The sequence below is a fragment of the Corythoichthys intestinalis genome, chromosome 11, assembly GCF_030265065.1.
Source record: "Corythoichthys intestinalis isolate RoL2023-P3 chromosome 11, ASM3026506v1, whole genome shotgun sequence".
In the NCBI taxonomy this organism is placed as follows: domain Eukaryota; kingdom Metazoa; phylum Chordata; class Actinopteri; order Syngnathiformes; family Syngnathidae; genus Corythoichthys; species Corythoichthys intestinalis.
In genome coordinates, this window is record NC_080405.1 from 13677949 (window position 1) to 13701518 (window position 23570).

The 23570-nt window shown below is 37.7% G+C and overlaps 2 protein-coding genes across 3 annotated transcripts; one reads left to right on the plus strand and one right to left on the minus strand.

The window, feature by feature from the left end:
* Positions 1-5262: 5262 nt before the first annotated feature.
* On the minus strand, positions 5263-8992 carry LOC130924442 (ovoinhibitor-like). 2 transcript variants are annotated; one of them, XM_057851014.1, is made up of 9 exons: positions 8883-8992; positions 7688-7740; positions 6559-6665; positions 6347-6475; positions 6143-6271; positions 5937-6068; positions 5714-5860; positions 5488-5643; positions 5263-5408 (listed from the first exon to the last, which is right to left on the minus strand). In XM_057851014.1, the coding sequence occupies exons 1-9, from the start codon at positions 8923-8925 to the stop codon at positions 5363-5365; spliced, it is 942 nt and encodes a 313-aa protein (XP_057706997.1). In that variant the 5' UTR covers positions 8926-8992; the 3' UTR covers positions 5263-5362. The 2 variants fall into 2 exon arrangements, with proteins under 2 accessions (XP_057706997.1, XP_057706996.1); XM_057851013.1 differs by having other exon boundaries at positions 5263-5411.
* Positions 8993-9029: 37 nt separating this feature from the next.
* On the plus strand, positions 9030-20211 carry LOC130924547 (ovoinhibitor-like). Its single transcript, XM_057851191.1, has 10 exons — positions 9030-9067; positions 16478-16554; positions 16714-16751; positions 18447-18553; positions 18800-18934; positions 19028-19174; positions 19281-19415; positions 19515-19661; positions 19760-19918; positions 20011-20211. Exons 2-10 carry the CDS (start codon positions 16512-16514, stop codon positions 20054-20056), a joined length of 957 nt encoding a protein of 318 aa, XP_057707174.1. The 5' UTR covers positions 9030-9067; positions 16478-16511; the 3' UTR covers positions 20057-20211.
* The last annotated feature ends 3359 nt before the right edge of the window (positions 20212-23570 follow it).

Genomic DNA, 23570 nt, shown 5'->3' on the forward strand with positions numbered 1-23570 from the left:
AGTGTGGTAACCATGTTTTAAGTGGTCATGCTTAAGCAAGTAGCCTCTCTTTCCAGCAGAAAATGTGCAGTACTTACAAGTCCACTGCATTAGAGAATACTGCTCTGGTTGACCTGAAAAGACATAATAATTTCAGCATTGAGAACTTGTTAGAAAAAAAAAGTTACATTTTTTTCTTAACAGTTACAAATTAAAATGTCCAATTATTTTTAATCACAAATTAAAATCTGCAACGATTTTAATATTCACAAACTGTGTAATAATGAGTTATTTTAAAATTAATGTAATTGATTATTTTTTTAACATTCAAATTGAGATGTACAATTGATTTCTTAATCCATCTGTAAAAACATTAATGCATGTTTGTTATCCCAACCCAACAAATACAAATGTTAAATAATTCATTGATCAGTGTATGAGACATACCTGCAGAGACTGAGGTATGTGTGGACTTCTGACCATTTGCTTCAGCCTGATTGGGGGACGGTGAAAAAGAACACAAAATTAAGGCGACAATTTCAAAATATAGGCACATAAATGACCAACCTTCAACACACCAGGTTGTTATAGCATCGACTGTGATCTCTGCACTCTGAAATGTGATCTAGTCCTCCGATTTTTGTGATTAATGCATTTTAAAACAATTTCAAATTATCAGTGCAGTTTGATCAAACATGGAGGGGGAGCACTGCACATGAAGAAAAGCAAATGGAAGTGCAGATGACAAACACTCTAAAGCAGGGGTCCCCAAACTTTTTCCTGTGAGGGCCACATGACTTTCCCTTCTCTGATGAGGGGCCGGGTCAGTTTGTAACAGAAACAGTGTGACGATTGCAGCAGTGCCTAAATGTAAAAATGTATTGTTTTTCAGAAAGCCACAATTAAATTACCCTTTCTGGATTCTTCACGCAACAAAATAAAATAAAAATAACATAATATAATATGATATAATATCATATAATAATGAATAACACTAATAATTAAATAGATAATAACCAAATAACCCTGTTTGGGTTCTTCACAGAAAAAAAGCCAGGAAATAGATAACACTATTGGGGGTTCAGGAGGCCGGACCAAATGTGGAGGCGGGCCGGATACGGCCCGCGGGCCGTAGTTTGGGGACCACTGCTCTAACGCAAGAACCGATTACATAAAGTCTGAGTGTGCATTTAGCTCTTACCTGAGCCGAAATAGACAGGCTGAAGCTGACTTAATTCTAGCACTAACCCTGTAAATAAATCACTTTATCGACATTTCTAACATTTTTACGTGAAAAAGTAGCCGTTTAGATCCACAACGTGGAAATTCGGCGCTACTCAAGCTGGCCGTAGTGACTAAGGCACTTCCTGTTATTTTCACAAAATAAAACACCCACTAATGATAGAATTAGTGTTTTTATTTTGAAAACAGGAAGCGAACCTCCCCTCGGTCCAGCTAACTTAAAACCGCTCGGTAACTGTTTTAAATCGGTTTTAAAAACCTCTCCCATCGCCTAAAAAACGTTACGAGCCCCGTCTGTCAACTTAATCACCAAGAATTCAAAACGCCGGCATAAATGGTAGTTTACCATAAACTGTAGTCTACATTTGTTTCTGAAAATTATGAGGTTACTGTCACGGTCATATAGCATGCTTGCTAGCGGTGATATTTGATGTAATTGACACTTTTCCTCCCTGGCAGCACACAGGCTACTACACTACAACAAGACAAATAGACGGTTTACAAAAGAGTAAAATATTTACTTACCAAATCAGTGTGCTGAGGACAAATAAACCCACAATGGCGAAAATAAATGAGAAAGGTGTTGGAAAGAGCGCGAAAGTAGGCAGGGCAGATCTGCGCATGTCTGATAGAACGCGCAAAGGACATTGGGTACAATAAATTATTTTTTCTAATTTGACTTAACTTGGATATATCAAGTTAAGCAAGTTCTCCAACCCCAAATTACTACTTACTTATTTAAAAGTAGTGTTCACAACAGGTTGATGAAAACTGAGTTTAGTTCACTTATCAAATTTAATTAATTTGAATGTTAGCATTTACAGTGTAGGCGTGTTGCAGTTCTGAAATAAATGATTAAATACTTAATGAAGCTGGCGATTTTTTGGCGGTGTTACAATCATAATTGTCACCTTAACAGACTGGCAAATGGAGGAGGACCGTCGAGATGTTAGACATTCTATGGCCATATTGTCGGGCCAGTTCACGGACGCACACACCCTGCTCATTTTTCTATCCTTTCTATCTTCATTTCAATGGTAAGCCCATAAGCGGATTTTGCGGGGGGGGGGGGGCTTAGTGACAAATAGGTGTCATTGCATGTAATTGACTTTCCTATGATTTTAAAATTAAGAATTTTTGTTTATTGTCTGTAAAAGTTGTAAAGCAATAAAACAGCAAAAATAAATGAAATGAACAAAAAAAAATTATAACTGGTCAAAATTCATTTTCAAACAGATCATGTGACGATTGTAATTATATGAGCAAATCGTATCTGCATGTTCGTTTAGTAATTTCTGCTCGTCACAGCACACGGAGGTCAGAGATACGCAGCGAGCTCGAGACAGCTGATTAACTGTCCACTGGCGAGCTGTTTATGTTGATGATGCCTATCTTCTGTTCTCTAAAGATCTGTCAAACCTTTCAGTAAGTTGTGTTATACAAGAAACCCACAAAGTAACAAAACTAGCACCTTGGTCATTTACTTTGCTTAGCTAAAACCACCTGAGGAATGAAGAGGCAAGATGGATATAGCCTACGTAATTTTTTCAAACCTAAGCTTTCAAAATCGACAACTACTGAGCAAGAACCAAGGATTGAAAATGTGGACCATGAAAAGCCAGAGAGCACCGCCAAAATGGTGAGCGGAGTTTCAATTTGCCCACTAAATACGCTAATTGTACAACAAATTTTGCACCCTTATAATATTTTGTTCCCACAGCTGTTGTGGCGGTGATTAAGCCCTCTTTCACATTCAATTGGATTCTAAATGTTATCCACAGGTGTTAAGTAAACAAGTAACATCGTAAACATACTTGTTACACACGAATATGGCGTAAATTGATGCTTAACTACACGGCGAAGACAAACAGGGATAGAGCAGCGTGCAGTTGTCGTGTACAGCTAACATGGCAGAATGTGTCTGAGAACTTTTCTACATGTCAGTCCATGATCAAACGTACGTAAATATTCTTTTCAAAGAAAGCTTGTAGTGTTTACTTTACCCGCTGTATTTGCGGCCATTTATAATACAAAGTTGCAATTTCTGATGGGGTGCAAAATTTGACAGTACATCTGTTGACACCGGCGGACGTAGCATATTCAATAGATGACGATCTTGGTGAAAAGTATAGCTGTACCAAGCAGCCTGATTTAGAATTCCCCTCAAAAATGATGGGAAACAAAAAAAAAACTTATTTTAATTCGTATTATTCGTGGAAGAAACGTTTCGGGTCGCTCAACATTTTATGCCCCCCCTACCCCAAAAGTCAAACTCCACCTATGGGTAAGCCTCACCTTTTTCCACCACCTGCACTAACATTCTTGGAACCCATGTCGATTTCTCACAAGAAAATCCACCATGCCTCAGTCTTGCGGAAAAACAAAAAAATGGCGGCGCTGTCATAAATCGCCGTATTGCATGTCATCGGATGTAGAAAAAAATGGAGAGTCAGATTTAACGGATGTTGAAAAGATCGTGTGTCGAAGTGATCGTATGTCGAGGTACTACTGTATTTACTTTAAAGTGGAATAAACTGACGCATTATCGGGTAACTAGTCTTTAACACTCAAATCTGAATAAGACGCTAAAAATTCAGTGTACTGGCCAGTACAAAACTCTTGGAAATGATCTAATGTGCACAGACAGTAGTTAACGCGCATGACAACCAGCGAGTATAAATTACAAAAAAAGCTCATTGGTAGTCAAAGCATTTGTGTATGCAAATTTGTTAGTGTCAAGGAATTATATCCTTGCAGTAGATCTAGGAGGGGAGGGGCTAAGCAGCCTCAAGGTGTGGAGAACGGTCGTGTCATGGCGACAGAAACGACCGGTTTCATTATTGAATGTTGGGCCACTGATAATGCTGAAAATGTTTAAACACAAAATACATCTTACAGGCCCAGCCATTTTGTGATGCCAGTTATACCCATAAACATGAAGTGGAGTAATGCTGCATTCGAGGAACGTGGGAAGTGTTTTCCAATCTCCAACCAGGAAAAATATTAGAACGCCACTTAAAACTGGAAGGTCTTAGTCGCCAAGTCAGGAAGGAGAAAAAAAAAAAAAAAAAAAACGAATTTTATGAGTCGCTTCAAATCAGAGTCACTCAAAATGGCGTTGCCTGTCGAAGCGCAAACCGTCAAATGTATAACGTAAATTACACGATTATGGCAATTTAGCAAATCAAGAAATTCTGTTTACATTCGCTTTGAACACGCAATTCATATCATTCGAGTCGGACATGGCTTATTTCCCACCTTACATTAGTCTATTCAGCCATTGACTTTTTACAAATTATTTCTGCCTCTTCACAAGATGTGATGTTTGTGCTCCATTCATTGTATTGTTTCTGAACATGTTATGCTATAGGACACATTTCATGTACAACAAAATCTGAATTTATAACAAAGGGAACCCTGATTAAAATGGCATGTTGGTTATATATGCTTTACAGCTTAATCCATCAAATACCTTTGGAAATCTGAGTTTAATATATTAAGTGCCAATAACCAGTTTGAGTCAAAAAGCTTAGAGTCCTGGGAGACTGGTTGACTAACACCAACCCATCAGATAAACTGGATAAACTACCTTTTGGGGCATTTACATCTGCGTTGGCATCAGTGTACATACAGCACAACAAACGTGACCAAGAACCACAGATATTGCAAAAAAACGACACTACATAGATTATACAGAATATTAATAAGGTTTTAAGAGTTAACATTTTCTTTTAGTTGCATTCCCTTCAAATTTGATGAAGTCAAATTAGCCTGATTTTATGAGAATCATTTGCCGTTTTTGAGTCACAAAAATTTAAACTCGAGAAGTTATTAAAGTCTCGAGGTTATTTTTCAGAATTATTGGACATTCCATTCTTTATCAGCATAATTTCCCCCTCAACATACAGTACATAAAACATTCAAAATGTGGTTCTTTTCCTACAAGTTGAACTGGTAACACGATTAAACTCATCTGTAACCATTTCAAAAGGAGGAAAGTAACTTCACACAAATTCAGAAAAAGCAAACTCAAATTCTCCGTTCATAATTCGGAACCTTTTTATTATGTCTGCAGCCATCTTGCTGGGGTATGCCTAACACGAATTGCTTACATTGACAGACTTCAGGAAATATGCCAGATTCAACACCAACCCTTGTGTGCCACCGTCACTATATTGAGATTCATTCTGCTGGTGACAAAAACAAAATTAGGGCACATATCGGAGTATAATTGTATAAACAAAGGGAGATTTAGAGAATACGTGCCTAGTTTCCTGACAGAGACGACACTCATTGCTGTATGTATGACCATCACTGCCACATACTGGATCCCATTTCGTGGGGCAAATCCTTCCATACATTTCACAGGGATCAGTCGCGTGACACTCACCCCAGTATGCCACCTTCACCTTTGGATTCCGTCTGGAGGGTGGGGAGGTCAGTGATTTCATGCATAAGATGCATCTAGTAACAGATTTAGAGTGATACATGCCTATTTTCCTGGCAGAGATGACACTCATTGCTGTATGTATGACCATCACTGCCACACACTGGATCATATACTGCAAGGCAATATGTTCCATACCACTCGCAGTCATGGCACTCACCCTTGTGTGCCACCTTTACATTGTGATTTGGTCTTGGCGAGAAAAAAAAAAAAATCATTTCATGATATTTGTACATGTAGAAACTGATTGAGAGGGAATGATACATGCCCATTTTGCTGGTCGATCTCACACTCATTGGAGTATGTATGTCCATCAGTGCCACACACTGGATCATAATGCAAGGGGCAAACCACTGCACTGCACTCACCCTTGTGTGCCACCTTTACATTGTGATTCGGTCTGTTGGCAAAAAATATAAATCATGTCATGATTTTTGTACATGTAGAAACAGATTGAGAGGGAATGATACATGCCCATTTTGCTGGTCGATCTCACACTCATTGGAGTATGTATGTCCATCAGTGCCACATACTGGATCATAAACTGTGGGGCAACCTCTCCTGCACTCACCCTTGTGTGCCACCTCTACATTGTGATTGGGTCTGTTGGTGAAAAATATAAATAATGTCATGATATTTTTACATGTAGAAACAGATTAAGTGGGGAATGATACATGCCCATTTTGCTGGTCGATCTCACACTCATTGGAGTATGTATGTCTATCAGTGCCACATACTGGATCATAATGCAAGGGGCAAGCCACTCTACTGCACTCACCCTTGTATGCCACAATCACCCCAGTAAATCTGTTGGCAGCAAAAAAATATACATATATATATTTCATTATTGTACTCGCATGTACAACAAAGATTGAGAGAATGATGCGTGCCTATTTTCCTGGCAGAGATAACACTCATTCGAGTATGTACGTCCATCACTGCCACATACTGGATCCCATTCCAGGGTGCAAAATCTTCCATGATTCTCACAGTGAGTCTGGAAACAATAGTTATCGTTTGCACACACAAACATACCAGGGATGGGAATTTAACACGTATAAAAACGCAGGTCAAGTTCCAAACCTTTGTCAGTGCACCATTTACTCGTATTTCAACTAAATTGACATATACACGAGCTAAACTGATGAAAAGCCAGTTAAGCATCCTAATATATAAAAGAAAATTAAAAGTACCGTATTGGCCTGAAGACTTTTTTTGCATTGAAATAAGACTGAAAAAGAGGGTCGTTTTAATATTCGCGGTCTAGACATTATACCCATTCACGACGCTAGATATCATTGAAGCGATGTTCTGTCATGACAGACCTCAGCTACTCTCCCCATTCACGACGCTAGATGGCGCAGGATATCATTGAAGCGATGTTCTGTCATGACAGATCTCAGCTACTCTCCCCATTCACGACGCTAGATGGCGCAGGATATCATTGAAGCGATGTTCTGTCATGACAGATCTCAGCTACTTTCAAGTCTAACCAGTTTGCATTTTATTGCTGTTTTTCCTTATTCAGATTTGTTTCATGACTACAGTTAGACTTGTCTTTGATGGTTAATTGTTATTGCAATTTTGTTGTTTTAGCACAATAGATTGAAATGTAAATAAACCAAAAACTAGAAGCCATTCATTTAATTTGATTGCACTTTAAATATTTAAAATGTTCAGATATTAATATTTGAATGAGGCAAAATAATTCTTTTTCTCAAATATATTGTTATAATCATTTGTTTCTGATGGACTGTTATTTTCTGTATATAAATTTGGTGTTCAAAAAGTCCCCCCCCCCGCCCAAACTTGAGTCTTGAAAAAGGGGGGTCGTCTTATAATCAGGGCAGTCATATTCGGGTCAATACGGTATACTGTATATTTGTGCAAATACTCATGTGCTAGTCATTCCATAAAATTCAACAGTTTTAGGCAAGGCTATATTTTTACGTATTTGTCACAGAGTTATATTACACTTATCACCATTATGTGGTTGTGCGGAACATTTTAATTGCTTACCGGCACAGGTGCATGTGGAGCAGATTGTGCAGCCCCAAACTGCAGGATTTGGACTACACGGACAGACAGGTAGACAACATTAGATCAAACCAGGAGTGCAAATGTAATGGCGGAAAACACTCAGGTGACTTGAAGTTCCACTCAGACCCCCAATTTAGCCAACTTTCAAAATTGCCCAATATGCATGTGTGATACATCATTGGAAAGCTTAAAATCTCAATTTTCTGGGGGAAGAAAAACTGAGCAGGAGGGCATTTAAAAAAAAAAAAAAAAAAAATTCAAACAGCAAAACCCTATCTGGAGGTGAGAGCACACCAGACGCCATGACTAACGAGATATCGCGTACCTACTTTGTTTCGATCCAAAAACTCCATGTAGCATGTATCACTGAGTATCAAGACACAGCTGTGAATGGCCACAGCTGGATTTTGGGGGGATTTTAATGGTATTTTATGAAACATTGTTATATAACAAGGGTCGCGATGCAGAAAATCTCAGACATCAAGGAGTGGTCGAGATTTTCTTTTTCATATATTTACCCTCTTAAAATTTTCTCAACTTTTTTTGTCTGGATCAATTATTTATCATCTAACATCAGAAAAAATGTGACAGTAACAAAAAAAATACAATTAAGCGATAGTTTTGAGGTAGATATATGTAACTTTACAGACGCCATTTTTTCTTCATTGTGAAAATTTGTTTAAAAGTTTAAAATAGGTGAAGGAATTTTTTAAAGTTTTTTTTTTTTTAAACGAAATATGAGACATCAATGAATGATTCTAAGCTAAAAAACAACAGCCATTTTGAATAATGAATATAATTAATTACCTTTGTTTTATGGCAGGATTGAAACAAAAGCGATTGTGTGACATCTGTAAAGGGGGGTTTTCAGGGTAAAACGGACAAATTAATAGTTCGGGGGCTTAATGTGACATGAATCTGCTATGGCAGCATATAGACATATTGTTCTATCAAACACAACAGTTTTAGCTTAAAATACAGCAGTTTCTTTTAAAGAGTGCAAGAGCAGAAACTGCTTTTTCAGTCTTGTCTGTGTTTTCCGCCTAGTACATTTCCTCTTGTAAAGGTCTTAAAACTTTGTCTATAGTAATTGTTTACTATAGACTTTGCTATACAAAATGTTTTTATTTTAATTGTTGTTAAAATGTCTGTTGGTTCAGAGCCAATAACTCACCAGAAAGCACCAGGATACAAATGAGCGGCACAGGTAGCTTCATTTTGTCTTGGATGTGCAGGCCTTCACTTGTATCTGATGAGAAACAGGTGTCCACCTGTAATACTTAAATAGGGCAACGCTGTCCCTGATTGGTTGAATTTCCAAGGCCATGATTCGATTTTTTTGGTGGGTTGTTGAGGGAGGTAAGTTATATTTAGAATAAATTAATAAATTATATTTTATCTTTTGAGGTTTATTTTTTGATGGGGTTGCTTTGCTTGTTCATCCTTTTGCCGGATAAAGCAATTGAAAACAGTTCCATATTTAAAATGCCAAAATGGGAGCAATTTCGTGTCAGCAGCAAGCAGCTGGGGACCCTTCTCTCATTGGATAACTGCTCTAATTTGCCCTATCTGCTTTTCTTACTTTCTCTTTAAAGTTCCTAAGAAATGGTGACCATGTCTAAAATTGAAAATGACTGTTACCACTATACATGGCAAAGAAATTTTGCCTCTTAAATCTTTTATCTTCTACCATTTCATTGTCATTCCTTTCAAAACAATGCATTTGGGAAGGTCCACTTTTTGAAAATCTGGGTATGACGTCACTTAATTGAAATATATGCCGACAGAATGACAGAACGGTGACACAGTAACAACAGAATCAAAAGCAACTGGCATCTATGTTAATTATCAAGCCTTTTCAGTTAATTTTTTTTTTTTAGGAATTTGTGTCAAAAATATTGTCTGCTATCATTTTAAAGTCATTTGCTGTAGTATTTCATCGCACTTTTAACAGAGGTAGTGACACTCACATTCCCCACCCTGCACTTTGTCTGTGTGCTGTCTTCACCTGATCCTCACCGCCTCACATTACTTCGGTTTAGAATAGGAAATTCTGAAATTCATCATGCGGGCCATGAGTGTAATTGTCCAAATTCTCATGACAAGACAGTAAAGAGTAGCCCTCTTGCCACGGCAGTACCTTACCAGTAAACAAATGTAGAATACAGATTCCCAAAGAGTTTGGACGTTATGCAGATTGTGAATAAAAACTGAATGCAATGTGGACTTTCCAAATTTCACTATTTCATTCAGAATAGAACATAGATGATAGGTCAAAAGTTTTAAGGGAAAGAAAATGGAAGCAAATAGTGTGCAGTATGGGGCGGTCTAAACGTTTCACATCACATTTTGAACACTGGGTGGCGCTGAAAGTTGCCGTAATTTCAGTATGTTCTGAATTTACAAACAGTGCCCCATAGTCTTGGGCCTTGTTTCTCACCTTCCTCTTTGTGATGCTTCAAAGATGAAAGATCTGGCCATTTCAATACCTGGATTATTTTCCTGTGATGTAATTAATGCTGTGTGTGGTCTGGCATTATCATATTTTCTAAAAAAGACATCTTCTCTAATGGGATCTGGTAGCTTTTCTCGTTTCCTCTTTAATCGGAGGCTGTCTCCTAAATCTCACTAGTTGAACAACTGATACAGTGTTATGTTTCTGTCTTGGCATCCAATCAGGAATTGCTATCCAATGAGGATATCATTCAAAATGAAATTTTCAAGTTTTTCAATATGGATGTCTGTAAAAAAAAAAAATTTTTTTACACGGCATTAACCCTTTACTCGGGTTGACTGTTTATTAATTACAAAAAACATCACTATAATGGTGAATCCCCAGCCCATTGTAGTTGCTGCCAACCAGCCTTCAGGAAGACGACGAAAAGATGCGAAACCACAACCTTTTCTCGCCACCCCACCAGTGCTACCAGCAGGGCGACCACTACGGGTGTCCGGGGGAAGAGCACGACTGGGGGAATAAAATGACAGGGGGCCACCGCAGGGTGTAGTGACTAGTGAGTAGATAGAGTAGACAAAAAAATTACTCAAATAAGAGTAGCGTTACTTCTAAATAATATTACTCAAGTAAAAGTAAAAATAGTCATCCAAATATTTCAAGTCCAAGCAGGGGTGAAAGCGGCTAGAATTTCTTGCCGGAACTCCCCGACGTGAAGGTCGCCACAGAGGCAGAAATTTTATTTTATTATTATTATAATTTTTTCTTTCTTTTTCTTTGTTTTTTTTTTTTTGGGGGGGGGGGGGGGGGGTCAAACCTCTTACACTACTGAAATGCAAAGAATACTGTTTTAGCACAGTAATTTCTATTACACATACAGAAACCGACTTTCATTCAAAATTGTATTTTTCCAATGATTTGCAAAACAAAAGTTAACAAAAACCGCAATACCTCCAACCTCCATCTCCTAATTTTTATTTTCTCTCATTTCCTCACATACTAAATGCCAAATCTCAATTTTAACCACTTAAGAGCATAGGATGTATATCAAAATTGAAATTAATGTAAACATTTACTTTATATATATATATATATATATATATATATATATATATATATATATATATATATATATATATATATATATATATATATATACATACACACACATATATATACAGTGCCTTGCAAAAGTATTTGGCCCCCTTGAATCTTGCAACCTTTCGCCACATTTCAGGCTTCAAACATAAAGATATGAAATTTAATTTTTTTGTCAAGAGTCAACAACAAGTGGGACACAATCGTGAAGTGGAACAACATTTATTGGATAATTTAAACTTTTTTAACAAATAAAAAACTGAAAAGTGGGGCGTGCAATATTATTCGGCCCCTTTACTTTCAGTGCAGCAAACTCACTCCAGAAGTTCAGTGAGGATCTCTGAATGATCCAATGTTGTCCTAAATGACCGATGATGATAAATAGAATCGACCTGTGTGTAATCAAGTCTCTGTATAAATGCACCTGCTCTGTGATAGTCTCAGGGCTCTGTTTAAAGTGCAGAGAGCATTATGAAAACCAAGGAACACACCAGGCAGGTCCGAGATACTGTTGTGGAGAAGTTTAAAGCCGGATTTGGATACAGAAAGATTTCCCAAGCTTTAAACATCTCAAGGAGCACTGTGCAAGCCATCATATTGAAATGGAAGGAGCATCAGACCACTGCAAATCTACCAAGACCCGGCCGTCCTTCCAAACTTTCTTCTCAAACAAGGAGAAAACTGATCAGAGATGCAGCCAAGAGGCCCATGATCACTCTGGATGAACTGCAGAGATCTACAGCTGAGGTGGGAGAGTCTGTCCATAGGACAACAATCAGTCGTACACTGCACAAATCTGGCCTTTATGGAAGAGTGGCAAGAAGAAAGCCATTTCTCAAAGATATCCATAAAAAGTCTCGTTTAAAGTTTGCCACAAGCCACCTGGGAGACACACCAAACATGTGGAAGAAGGTGCTCTGGTCAGATGAAACCAAAATTGAACTTTTTGGCCACAATGCAAAACGATATGTTTGGTGTAACAGCAACACAGCTCATCACCCTGAACACACCATCCCCACTGTCAAACATGGTGGTGGCAGCATCATGGTTTTGGCCTGCTTTTCTTCAGCAGGGACAGGGAAGATGGTTAAAATTGACGGGAAGATGGATGCAGCCAAATACAGGAACATTCTGGAAGAAAACCTGTTGGTATCTGCACAAGACCTGAGACTGGGACAGAGATTTATCTTCCAACAGGACAATGATCCAAAACATAAAGCCAAATCTACAATGAAATGGTTCAAAAATAAGCGTATCCAGGTGTTAGAATGGCCAAGTCAAAGTCCAGACCTGAATCCAATCGAGAATCTGTGGAAAGAGCTGAAGACTGCTGTTCACAAACACTCTCCATCCAACCTCACTGAGCTCGAGCTGTTTTGCAAGGAAGAATGGGCAAGAATGTCAGTCTCTCGATGTGCAAAACTGATAGAAACATACCCCAAGCGACTTGCAGCTGTAATTGGAGCAAAAGGTGGCGCTACAAAGTATTAACGCAAGGGGGCCGAATAATATTGCACGCCGCACTTTTCAGTTTTTTATTTGTTAAAAAAGTTTAAATTATCCAATAAATTTTGTTCCACTTCACGATTGTGTCCCACTTGTTGTTGATTCTTGACAAAAAATTAAAATTTTATATCTTTATGTTTGAAGCCTGAAATGTGGCGAAAGGTTGCAAGGTTCAAGGGGGCCGAATACTTTTGCAAGGCACTGTATATATTGCCAGCTTAAGTAGTACAAATTCAGAAATGTGAACTCCCGCAATCATCCATAAATCGTTCATTCACTCAATGAGATAATTTGACAGCCTTGGGTTGACTGAGTTTTTCAAAGGGGCGAGGCTTTGCGATAGGTCCATTGGGTCACTTAAGCCTGCGGTGTGAGCCCAGAGGCCTGTATTCGTCAAGAATGGGACAGCATTCCGAGTTTTAAACTTGACAAACTTGTTTTCCTCTTATTTTGGAATCTGGTTTCTACATTTATTAACGCGAAAGGTACCGGTGGGGTTTTCCACCTGCCTTACCTGCCCTTCTTGTCGACAAATTGTTGGGGGGTTTTGGAGCCTCCAGAGCAAGCACGAAAAGCTTTTTCGCCCTTTCTACATACAATGGTAAAAACAGTTTATATACAGGAAAGAAAAGTGCAAAATATGTATATAAATATATAAAAAAAAAAAAAAAAAAGTATATATATATATATATAAATGTATGGCGGAAAAACACTCAGGTGACTTAAAGTTTCGCTCTAAGACCCTCAATTTGGCCCACTTTCAAAATTGTCCGAAATGCATGTGTGATACATCATTGGAAAGCTTAAAATCTAAATTTTCTGGGGGAAGAAAAATTTTGGACAGGAAGGCATTTAAAAAAAATTTTTTTTAAACAGCAAAACCCTAATTGGAGGCGAGAACACGCGAGAGCAGAATTAAAGTCGCCACGATTTTAATGAGATATTATCACGTACTTACCTTGTTTCGATCCAAAAACTCCATGTAGCATGTATCACCGAGTGTCAAGACACAGCTGTGAATGGCCACAGCCGGATTTAAAAAAAAATTTTATGCGTGAAACATGGTGATTTAACAAGGGTTGCGATGCAGAAATCGCAGACAACAAGGAGTGGTTGAGATTTTCTTTTTCATATAGTTACCCTTTTAAACGTTATTTTTCAATTTTTTTTTTGTTTGGATCGATTATTTATCATCTAACACATCGGGGGAAAGGGGACAGTAACAAAAAAAATACAATTAAGCGATAGTTATGAGGTAGATATCCGTGACTTTTGTACAGACGCCACATTTTTCATTGTGACGTAATTCGTTTAAAAGTTTAAAATATGCGAGTGAATAATTTTTTAAAGTCGTTTTTTTTTTTTTTTTTAACTAAAATTTAGACATCAATTAATCATTCTACGCTAAAAATGACAGACATTTTGATTAATAAATATAATTACTTACCTTCTTTTTATGGCTAGGTTGAAACAAAAGCAGTTGCGCGACGACTGTAAATGGGGGTTTTCAGGGTAAAACGGACAAATTAAAAATAGTTCGGAGGCTTAGTGCGGCATGGATCTGCTATGGCAGCATATAGACATATTGTTCTATCAAACAACAGTTCTTTTGACTTAAAATACAGCAGTTTATGTTAAAGAGGGGTGCAAGAGCACAAACTGCTTTTTTAGTCTTGTCTGTGTTTTCCATATATGGTTTCCACCGATATATATATATATTTTTTAAATTCCACGGACGGCATGGAAGTTTCACCAGCTGCTGCAGTTATCATAGTCTGACGATGACGAGTCACGTCAATGTGCGAATGCACGCAGCAAAGCAAAATGGCTGGACTCATTAATCGTTCAATTGGCGGATATACTGACATGCTATCACCAGAGATAGCTCTGATTGGTTCAAAGGGCAATGCAACAGAAAATGGATCAAATCTTTAAGAGCAAGGAAAAAGTTAAGGTGGCTTATTTATCATATTTAGTTTTATTTGCTCTGATGGGGAGGTTCAGAACATCTTAGCTGTCAATGTGCACTTCGGACTTATATTTGTTCATTTATGTTAGGCTACTTATTCATTTCCTTATGATTTAAAACAGTCAATGTTGCGCGATCTTCAAAATATATTCCATTTCACTCTGCATAATATAAGTCATTTGTACTTATTTTTCTGAATGTATGTTACTTTTATCTTTGTCATTAAAAAACACAACAAAAAGTAAATGTTTACATTATCTTCAATTTTAATATACATACTATGTTCTTAAGTAGTTAAAATTGAGATTTGGCATTTAGTATGTGAGTAAATGAGGGAAAATAAAAATTAGGAGATGGAGGTTGGGGTTATAGCTGTTTTTGTTAACTTTTATTTTGCAAATCATCGAGGAAAAAAAAAAAAAAAAACACTTTTGAATGAAAATCAGGTTTTGTATGTGTTATAAAAAATAACCGACCAAAACAGTTTTCTTTGCATTTCAGTAGTTTTGACACCCAAACAAAAAAAAAACCCAAAAACAATAAAAAAAACAACATTTCTGGCTCCGTGGCGACCTTCACGTTGGGGAGTTCCGGCAAGAAATTCTAACCACTTTCACCCTGCATACAGTATATCACAAAAGTGAGTACACCCCTCGCATTTCTACAAATATTTAAGTATATCTTTTCATGGGACAACACTGACAAAATGACACTTTGACACAATGAAAAGTGTCTATGTCTGTCTGTGTGCAGCTTATATAATAGAGTCAATTTATTTTCCCCTCAAAATAACTCAAAATATAGCCATTAATATCTAAACCCCTGGCAACAAAAGTGAGTACACCCCTATGAAAAAATACACATCGCTAAATGTTCAAATTGAGTACTGCTTGTCATTTCCCCTTCGAAATGTCATGTGACTCGTTACAGGAGTGCTGTCAGCATTGTTGCAGAGATTGAAGAGGTGGGGGGTCAGCCTGTTAGTGCTCAGACCATACGCCGCACTCTACATGAAATTTGTGTATATGGCTGTCACCCCAGGAGGAAGCCTCTTCTGAAGACTGTACACAAGAAATCCCGTAAACAGTTTGCTGAAGACATGTCAACAAAGCACATGGATTACTGGAACCATGTCCTATGGTCTGATGAGACGGACGGGCTTTCTTGTGTCTTAGACTTCACTATTATGTATTATGAAGTCTATGATTGAATATTTGAAATAAACATGTTCAAAGAAACAAACAATTTAAGTGCACATGTGTTTTTCTCTATGAAAAATTACTATAATGCAGTAATTTTTATTTTTGCACATAGTCAGCATTTCTTAGGACCTTTAAAGAGAAAACAAGAAAACCCAGTAGAGCCAGTTAGAGCAGTCTTCCTGTGAGGGAGGGGTCCCCAGCTCCAGCTGCCTGTGGCTCACTCTAAATTGCTTCCAGTTCGGCATTTTAAATAAGGAACAGTTTTCAATTGATGAACAAGCAAAGCAAGCCTTGCCATTTATTTACATCACCAAAAAAATGTAATTTTCATAAAGTAAAAAACAATGAAAATCGTTCATTATTCATTCTGTATGTAACTCCTCGCTTTTCTTTTAAAGTAACAAAATTGACAAATCTGAACCCACTCACCCCCCCCAAAAAAGAAATTGCCTCCTGGCCATAGGAATCCAACCAATCAGGGACAACGTTGCCCTATTTAAGTGTTACAGGTGGACAGTCACCCATGTGTTTCTCAACAGAGACAAGGGGAAGGCATTCACATCCAAGAAAAAAATGAAGCTGGCCCTGTTGCTCTGTTTCATCCTGTTGCTTTCTGGTGAGTTATTGGCTGTGAACATATAGACATATCAAGTTTTGTTGGAATTATTTTAGTCAACATTTTAAGACATTTCCATGAAGAAATGTATAGCATTTCTATTACTGGTTTGATCTAATGTTGCCAACCTATGTGTCTGTGTCGTCCAAATCCTGCAAGTTGGGGCTGCAGAATCTGATCCACATGGACCTGTTGAGGTGAGGAATTAAACTGTTCTACTGACAACAGGGTGATACAGTATGTGCAATATGACTGTGTGACAATCAGCGGGCATCACAAGAGCTAATATAATATTAGGGCACACCGGGGCACATTCGAGCGAGCAACATTTTCTTAATTTATTTTTAGCATTTAACTGTCATTAAAAGTCTGAAATAGCGTTTAAAACAATATATATTCAAACCAAAATACAAGTTTCTGTAAAAAAAAAAAAAAAAAAGTAACAGTTTTTTGTTTTTCAGCAATCAGTATTCAAAATAAAAATTGGGACATCCCCTGTTGATAGTCAATTCACCTCTGCTCATGCTCATCAACTTCCATCTCTCTTTAACCTCTTCCTTCACTCTGCCGCTCTACTTAGTCTGAACAGAAATGGGGATATATCCCTCTAAGTGTTACGCAATTAGTTAGTGTTTCTCAAGTAAGACCTAAAAGCGGTTTGTTGCCTAGGTGGGTTACCTAGCTTACCTCTCTCATTCCTCCTTGATGATTTATCTTTGCTGCAAGCAAACAACTTTCTAATATCCATTTTAAGAGTAATGCTGTTTGAGTCAAGTGGAAATTAAAAAAATAATACATCTTGTAAAAGAATACAGGGACTGGAGTAACAAAATGCTTGTAAAACAGCTGGAAATTATGATGAGCACACATACAAAATTGTTAGAGGTTATATCCCAAAGATAGGCAATTAAAACAGATAATGCAGATCGATTCTATTAATTTTGGTCATATAAACAAATGGCAATAAATAGCATCAGTATTGATACAGTTAAAATACCACATATCATACTAACACAGTATTAGAAAAAGCTCTTGAATGAGAACCTCTCACTCAAATCGCATTTTATTGTCATTGTATTCATAGCCAGTTAGTTAAAAGATGGCAGCTAATCTGATACTTGAATTTGTGACCAGAGTAGTTTACCGCAGTTAACTGCCTGATACGTAAAGTTGACCCGTTTATATTTACAATTCATGGGAATACGTGACCAAACAAACATAAACAAAGAGGTAAAAACGAACAACAAGGATGGGCAGTTTATCTGGCACTAACCTGTAAAGCAGGTGGGAAGATGCTTATCGACTGTGTGATTGGCTCACGCACAGTAATATTGATGCTGCATTCACGTCTTGGAGTAATCGAAAAAAAAATCATTCTCTCTTACATGGTGTCTCTCAAAAGGGGCAAACAGTCACTCAACTTTTGATGTATCGTTGGAGCATGAAAACAGGATGCCCTTCCTTGTAGCAAAATGTCTTTCTCCCACGTTACGACTCTACATCACATCAGAATGATTTTCCAACTTGCCAACTCAGATCTCCCAATATACATTAACGCAGCAGATCCCCCGAAAGCGCTTGACCATATATGACCGTATCAAATAGGCGCATTCTGTAGATTATGCTATGTAGACTTGAAACTCCGAAGTATTTTATTTGTTTTTTTGGGTTTTTTTTTTTTATACAGGTGAAATTTATACTGGGGCACTGCAGATATATGTTGTTTTTTCTTTTTTAGTTTGGTTTAGTTTAGTTTAGTTTATTCACACATTAAAGCATACAATACATGGTATATACAAATAGACACAGTAAATTAAATGCGCGAAAAGGATACTCCAAGGAAGCTATTTATAAGTTTGTGTGTGTAAAACAATAACGGCTTTTGTCTCCAGAATATCTGTGAGTGGTATGGAAGGCATTGCACCCTGGAATGGGATCCAGTATGTGGCAGTGATGGACGTACATACTCCAATGAATGTTTTCTCTGCCAGGAAAATAGGCATGTATCATTCTCTCAATCTTTGTTTGAACGTGTTATTACGAATGAACACATTGACAATGTTGGACAATGTGATCAGGGATGGGATAAAATAAGTTTTTCTTCTTCCCACTCCCTTTCGAGTGCAAATAATTAGTTGAATTATGATGTATTTCTGTTTCTTGTGCATGCTCGAAATAAAAAAGCTTCATCATCATCATCATTAACAACAATCATGAACTGATTTTTGTTGTTGATTCCCAACAGATTTAATCCGAACAAAGTGAAAGTGGCATACAAGGGTGAGTGTAGTATAATACATTGCCCTGCAGTTATTGATCCAGTATGTGGCACTGATGGACGTACATATGACAATGAGTGTGCTATCACCGCCAAAAATGGGTGCGTATCATTCTCTCAATCTGTTTCTACATGAATAAACAGAAATATCATGAACTGATTTTTTTTGGGGGGGGTGGGGGGATTCATCAACAGACCGAATCACAATGTAGAGGTGGCATACAAGGGTGAGTGCTTTACCTGTGACAGCGTTGGAATAGTATGCCCTGAAATATATGATCCAGTATGTGGCAGCGATAAACGTACATACAGCAGTGCATGTCATCTCTGCTTGGAAAATGGGTATGAATGATTCTCTCAAAATCACACTTTCTACATGTACAAACAAACGTACGCACAGATAACATGAACATTTTTTTTTTCTTTTTGGTGGGGGATTAACCAACAGAGGGAATCAGAACAAAGTGACGGTGGCATACAAGGGTGAGTGCATTAGATTAATTTGCCCCTTGTATTATGATCCAGTATGTGGCACTGATGGACGTACATACCCCAATGACTGTGGTTTCGACCAGCAAAATGGGCACGTATCATTCCCTCTCCATCTCACTTTGTTTCTACATGCACATGAACACAAATATCATTAACTGTTTCTTTTCTGGGTGGGGGGGTTCACCAACAGAGCGAATAACAAAGTAAAGGTGGCATACAGGGGTGAGTGCATTACCTGTGACGGGGAAAGATTAGTATGCCCAGAGATATATGATCCAGTATGTGGCAGTGATGGACGAACATACAGCAGTGCATGTCATTTCTGCATGGAAAATGCGTATGTATTATTCTCTCGAAATCACACTTTGTATTTCTACATGCACAAACAAACGTACGCACGCACGAATATAATAATTCATTTTTGTTCACCAACAGTGGGAATCCGAATAAGGTGAAAGTGGTACACAAGGGTGAGTGCTACGTGGCTGATCCCTGTGATACCTATGGAAGAGTTTGTCCCACGAAATGGGATCCAGTATGTGGCAGTGATGGATATTCATACATCAATGAGTGCCATCTCTGCCAGGAAAATAGGCACGTATCATTTTCTGAATCTCACTTTTTGTTTAGACACGCACACATTGGGATACCATGTAATGTTTTTTTTTTGTTGTTGTTGCCAACAGATTGAATCAGAAGAAAGTGGAGGTGGCACACAAGGGTTGGTGTTGAATGTGGCGTCTTCCCTAAAGTCTGTCAATTAACGTAAACACTTTGTGTGTTCTGTATATCCTCACAAAGTGGCTGACAATCACATGCTAGAATAGATCATAATAAAAATAATGTGCCAAATAATGAATCGACAATTTTGCGTGATACCTCACTGTGATGAAATGACCTTATATCAACTTTGTGATTTGTGAGACCATGAAACTAACATATCTTTCTCCTACAAAGTTTAAACATTTGACCTGTCATTTATGTTCTATTCTAAATAAAATGTTGAAATTTGGAAATTCCATATTGCATTCAGGTTTATTTTCTCTCAACAATTTGTATAACGTCCAACCTCTTTAGGAATCTGTTTTCTACATTTATTGACCGGGACAAGAGGGCTCACTTGTAACGTCTTTTCATGAGAATTTGTACAATTACACTGATTGCACGCGTTATGAATTCAATAATTTCCAATTCAAAACGAAAGTAACTTGAAGGTCAGGCGAACACAGCACACAAAGTGGGGGTGGGAAATGTGAGTGCGACTGCCTCAGTTAAAGGTGCTATGAAATACTACAGCAAATTACTTTAAACGGTAGCTGAAGATTTCAATTTGTGAGCGTTTACTCTGTTAAACTGTCTCAAAACTCACATTACCAATTTTTTTTTTTTTAATTGACCGCAAAGTTTTTGAGTTGCTGCCATAGCAACACCTTAGCAACGAGGGATGCGTCTCGCTGCCGGCCGCTTCCGTCAATTCCTGAAGACCTCGCCAGCACTCCAATACGAACGTATCGCACCACGCTATCCTCCGAAATGCAGTGTCAGCAATAAAATTAACTTATATACAGGTAGTCCCCGGGGTACGACATACTCGGCTTGTCTCCAGTCTTTTTTTTTTTTTTAGTCACACAAACAGTAACTAATTGTACCTCACATTATCTTATTTTTTACTTTCCTTGATTAACATGACTTGTTCTGTCCTCACTAAACGTGATGTTGTTCAGCTCGACAGACAGCAAACATAGCAATTGTGCTTTTTAAAGCTTTTTACTTCATTAACTTCTGAGTCTTGACAATTCATAAAGCTGTAATACACATATGTACACGTCAAAATGACACGCATTTTAACAATAAAACACTTGACACAAAACGATTGGTGTTGAAACGTCCCTCTAGTGTTATCCATATGTAAATTTAGTGAATCAAATTAGCCTGATTTGCTTCACAAAAGTCAACTAGCTTAAATGCTGTGAATGCTAACGTATTTATAATTCTTATAACAAATTGCCCAAACGTGACTCCGCAAACTGCACTTCTAAACTTAATTACAAATGCATACATGAACATATATTAGATGGAGCAACTTACAGCCTTTTGTGGGCCAAACCAGACCATATGCTTTATCCATGTGAGACGTCTGAGTGCTCATGTATGGAGGCTGAAGGAATCTGACCTTTTAGCCAGATTGCCGGAATCATGCCAGCTGAACCGCGCTAGCACAATTCCAACGACAACCTGGCCAAAAAGCCAAACCCCGCGTGTTCACCTTAGTCTTAACCCCTTTTACTGACTCCATTTTGAAAGCTGGAAAAGGGCCTCGAAACACAAGTTGACAATTTATTCAGGTCGACAGCGATCAAACAGCAAGGCAAAACAGCGACAGACCCAGGCGAGGAGGCAGACTGATTCCAGAGTCACCATATCACAAGTCACCAAAAGATTCCCGAGAAAAAAATTGACCACAATTAATTAAACATTCAGTCTTTTAAGGGGCACTGGTGAGGCGGGCTGTGATCCGGAAGAAGGGTGTGTTTGGGCGTCTTTTAGGATTGTTGTATGTTTGTGGATTGGACAGGTGGATTCGGGAGTTACTGTTGTCAGGGCAACGAGAGTTGAGGATTCTGCAACCTCAGCGCCACGTGAGTGCTGAGTGTTCCCTTCTCGGTCGCGGGTTCCTCCATATCAGATGTTCCTTGCGGCAAGACAAGATGTCCCGTCATTTGTTCTGCACTGTCCGGAAGAACTGATTGCGGGATTTGGTGGCCTTGTGGATTTCTTGCCTATCACCTGCAGCGTCTATCTCGCTCAATCAGCTGCATGACGCGCACGTTGGCCTTCCGTGGTCAGAAGGCATCCTGTATCATCCTCTCCTTATCTGCATGTTGTCGTGGCACTGCAAGTTCTAATCATTCCGCGTCCAACTGTTCACAATATCAAATATATTCTGCTTATTTTTCTTAAACTATGATAAAAATGCTATTTATTTTCTATTGGGTGTGTTAGGGTAATACATCAAACAGTAAATACGAGAAAAGATGCTATTCCCTGAATGATTATATTAAGTGTGTTAGGGTAATACAAACAGTCAAACAGTAAATACGAGAAAAGATACTATTCTCTTCAAAGCATTATTGAACGTCAGTCCAGCCAGTAAGGTAAGTAAGAAATGCTGACTATGTCCAAAAATAAAAATGACTGCATTATAGTAATTTTATATAGAGAAAAGCAAATGTGCACTTATATTGTTTGTTTGAAGATGTTTATTTCGAATATTCAATACATAAGTACCAATAATCAGTAACAATAATCAAATATCAGAAAAAGAAAACAGAATATGAATATTCGAAAAGGAGTGACAAGACGTTACTCATTCTCTCCCACCCCTTGTCCTTAAGTTCTGACGTATCAGTTTCCATCCATACAGTTAAACATATACATTCTTATTTACACATATACAAACCCACCATATAACTCTACATGTTACCTATACACAAATGTTGCAAAAGCCTAGTCCATAAATCAAACCTGGAAAAAACATAAATAAATAAATAAATAACCCAAATATCCCATATCACAGTACGTGTCACAATTGTCACAACACACCTAGTTATTATCAACATCTCCCTCATCCTTATATTAAAAAAAACAAAACAAAACAAAAACATACCTTTATACAGTTTCTTAAATTGTCCCATGTTTGTACATTCTTTTAAATCCACACTAAATTTCTTCAGTAGTCTCACCCCACATACTGATGAGCAAAAACTTTTTCTTGCTGTCTATTACCGCATCACAATTATTTAACAGTTTTAGCTCTGTGGCATGATGCATTGTCATTTTGGAAAATGACAAACATATTTTCAGTTGAAGGGATAAAAAAGCTGTCTAAAATTTCAATGCAAACTTTTGCATTTATTGAAGATTTAACGTAATTTAAAGTAATTAATTACTTTTTTAAAGTAAGATTAACAACACTGGTTACTACCATACCCACCTCTGCCTGTCATCAATGTTCTGTACTGAATAAAATTTTGAAATTTTTAATTCCACATTCATTCATTCGGTTTTTATTTATAACGTCCAAACTCTTTAGGAATCTGTATTCTACATTTGTTGACTGGAAAGGCTCTGCCATGGCAAGAGGGCTCACCTTTACTGTCTTGTAATGAGAATTTCGACAATTACACTGATGGCCCACGTTATGAACTCTATAATTTCCAATTCGAAACGAAAGTAACATGAGGGT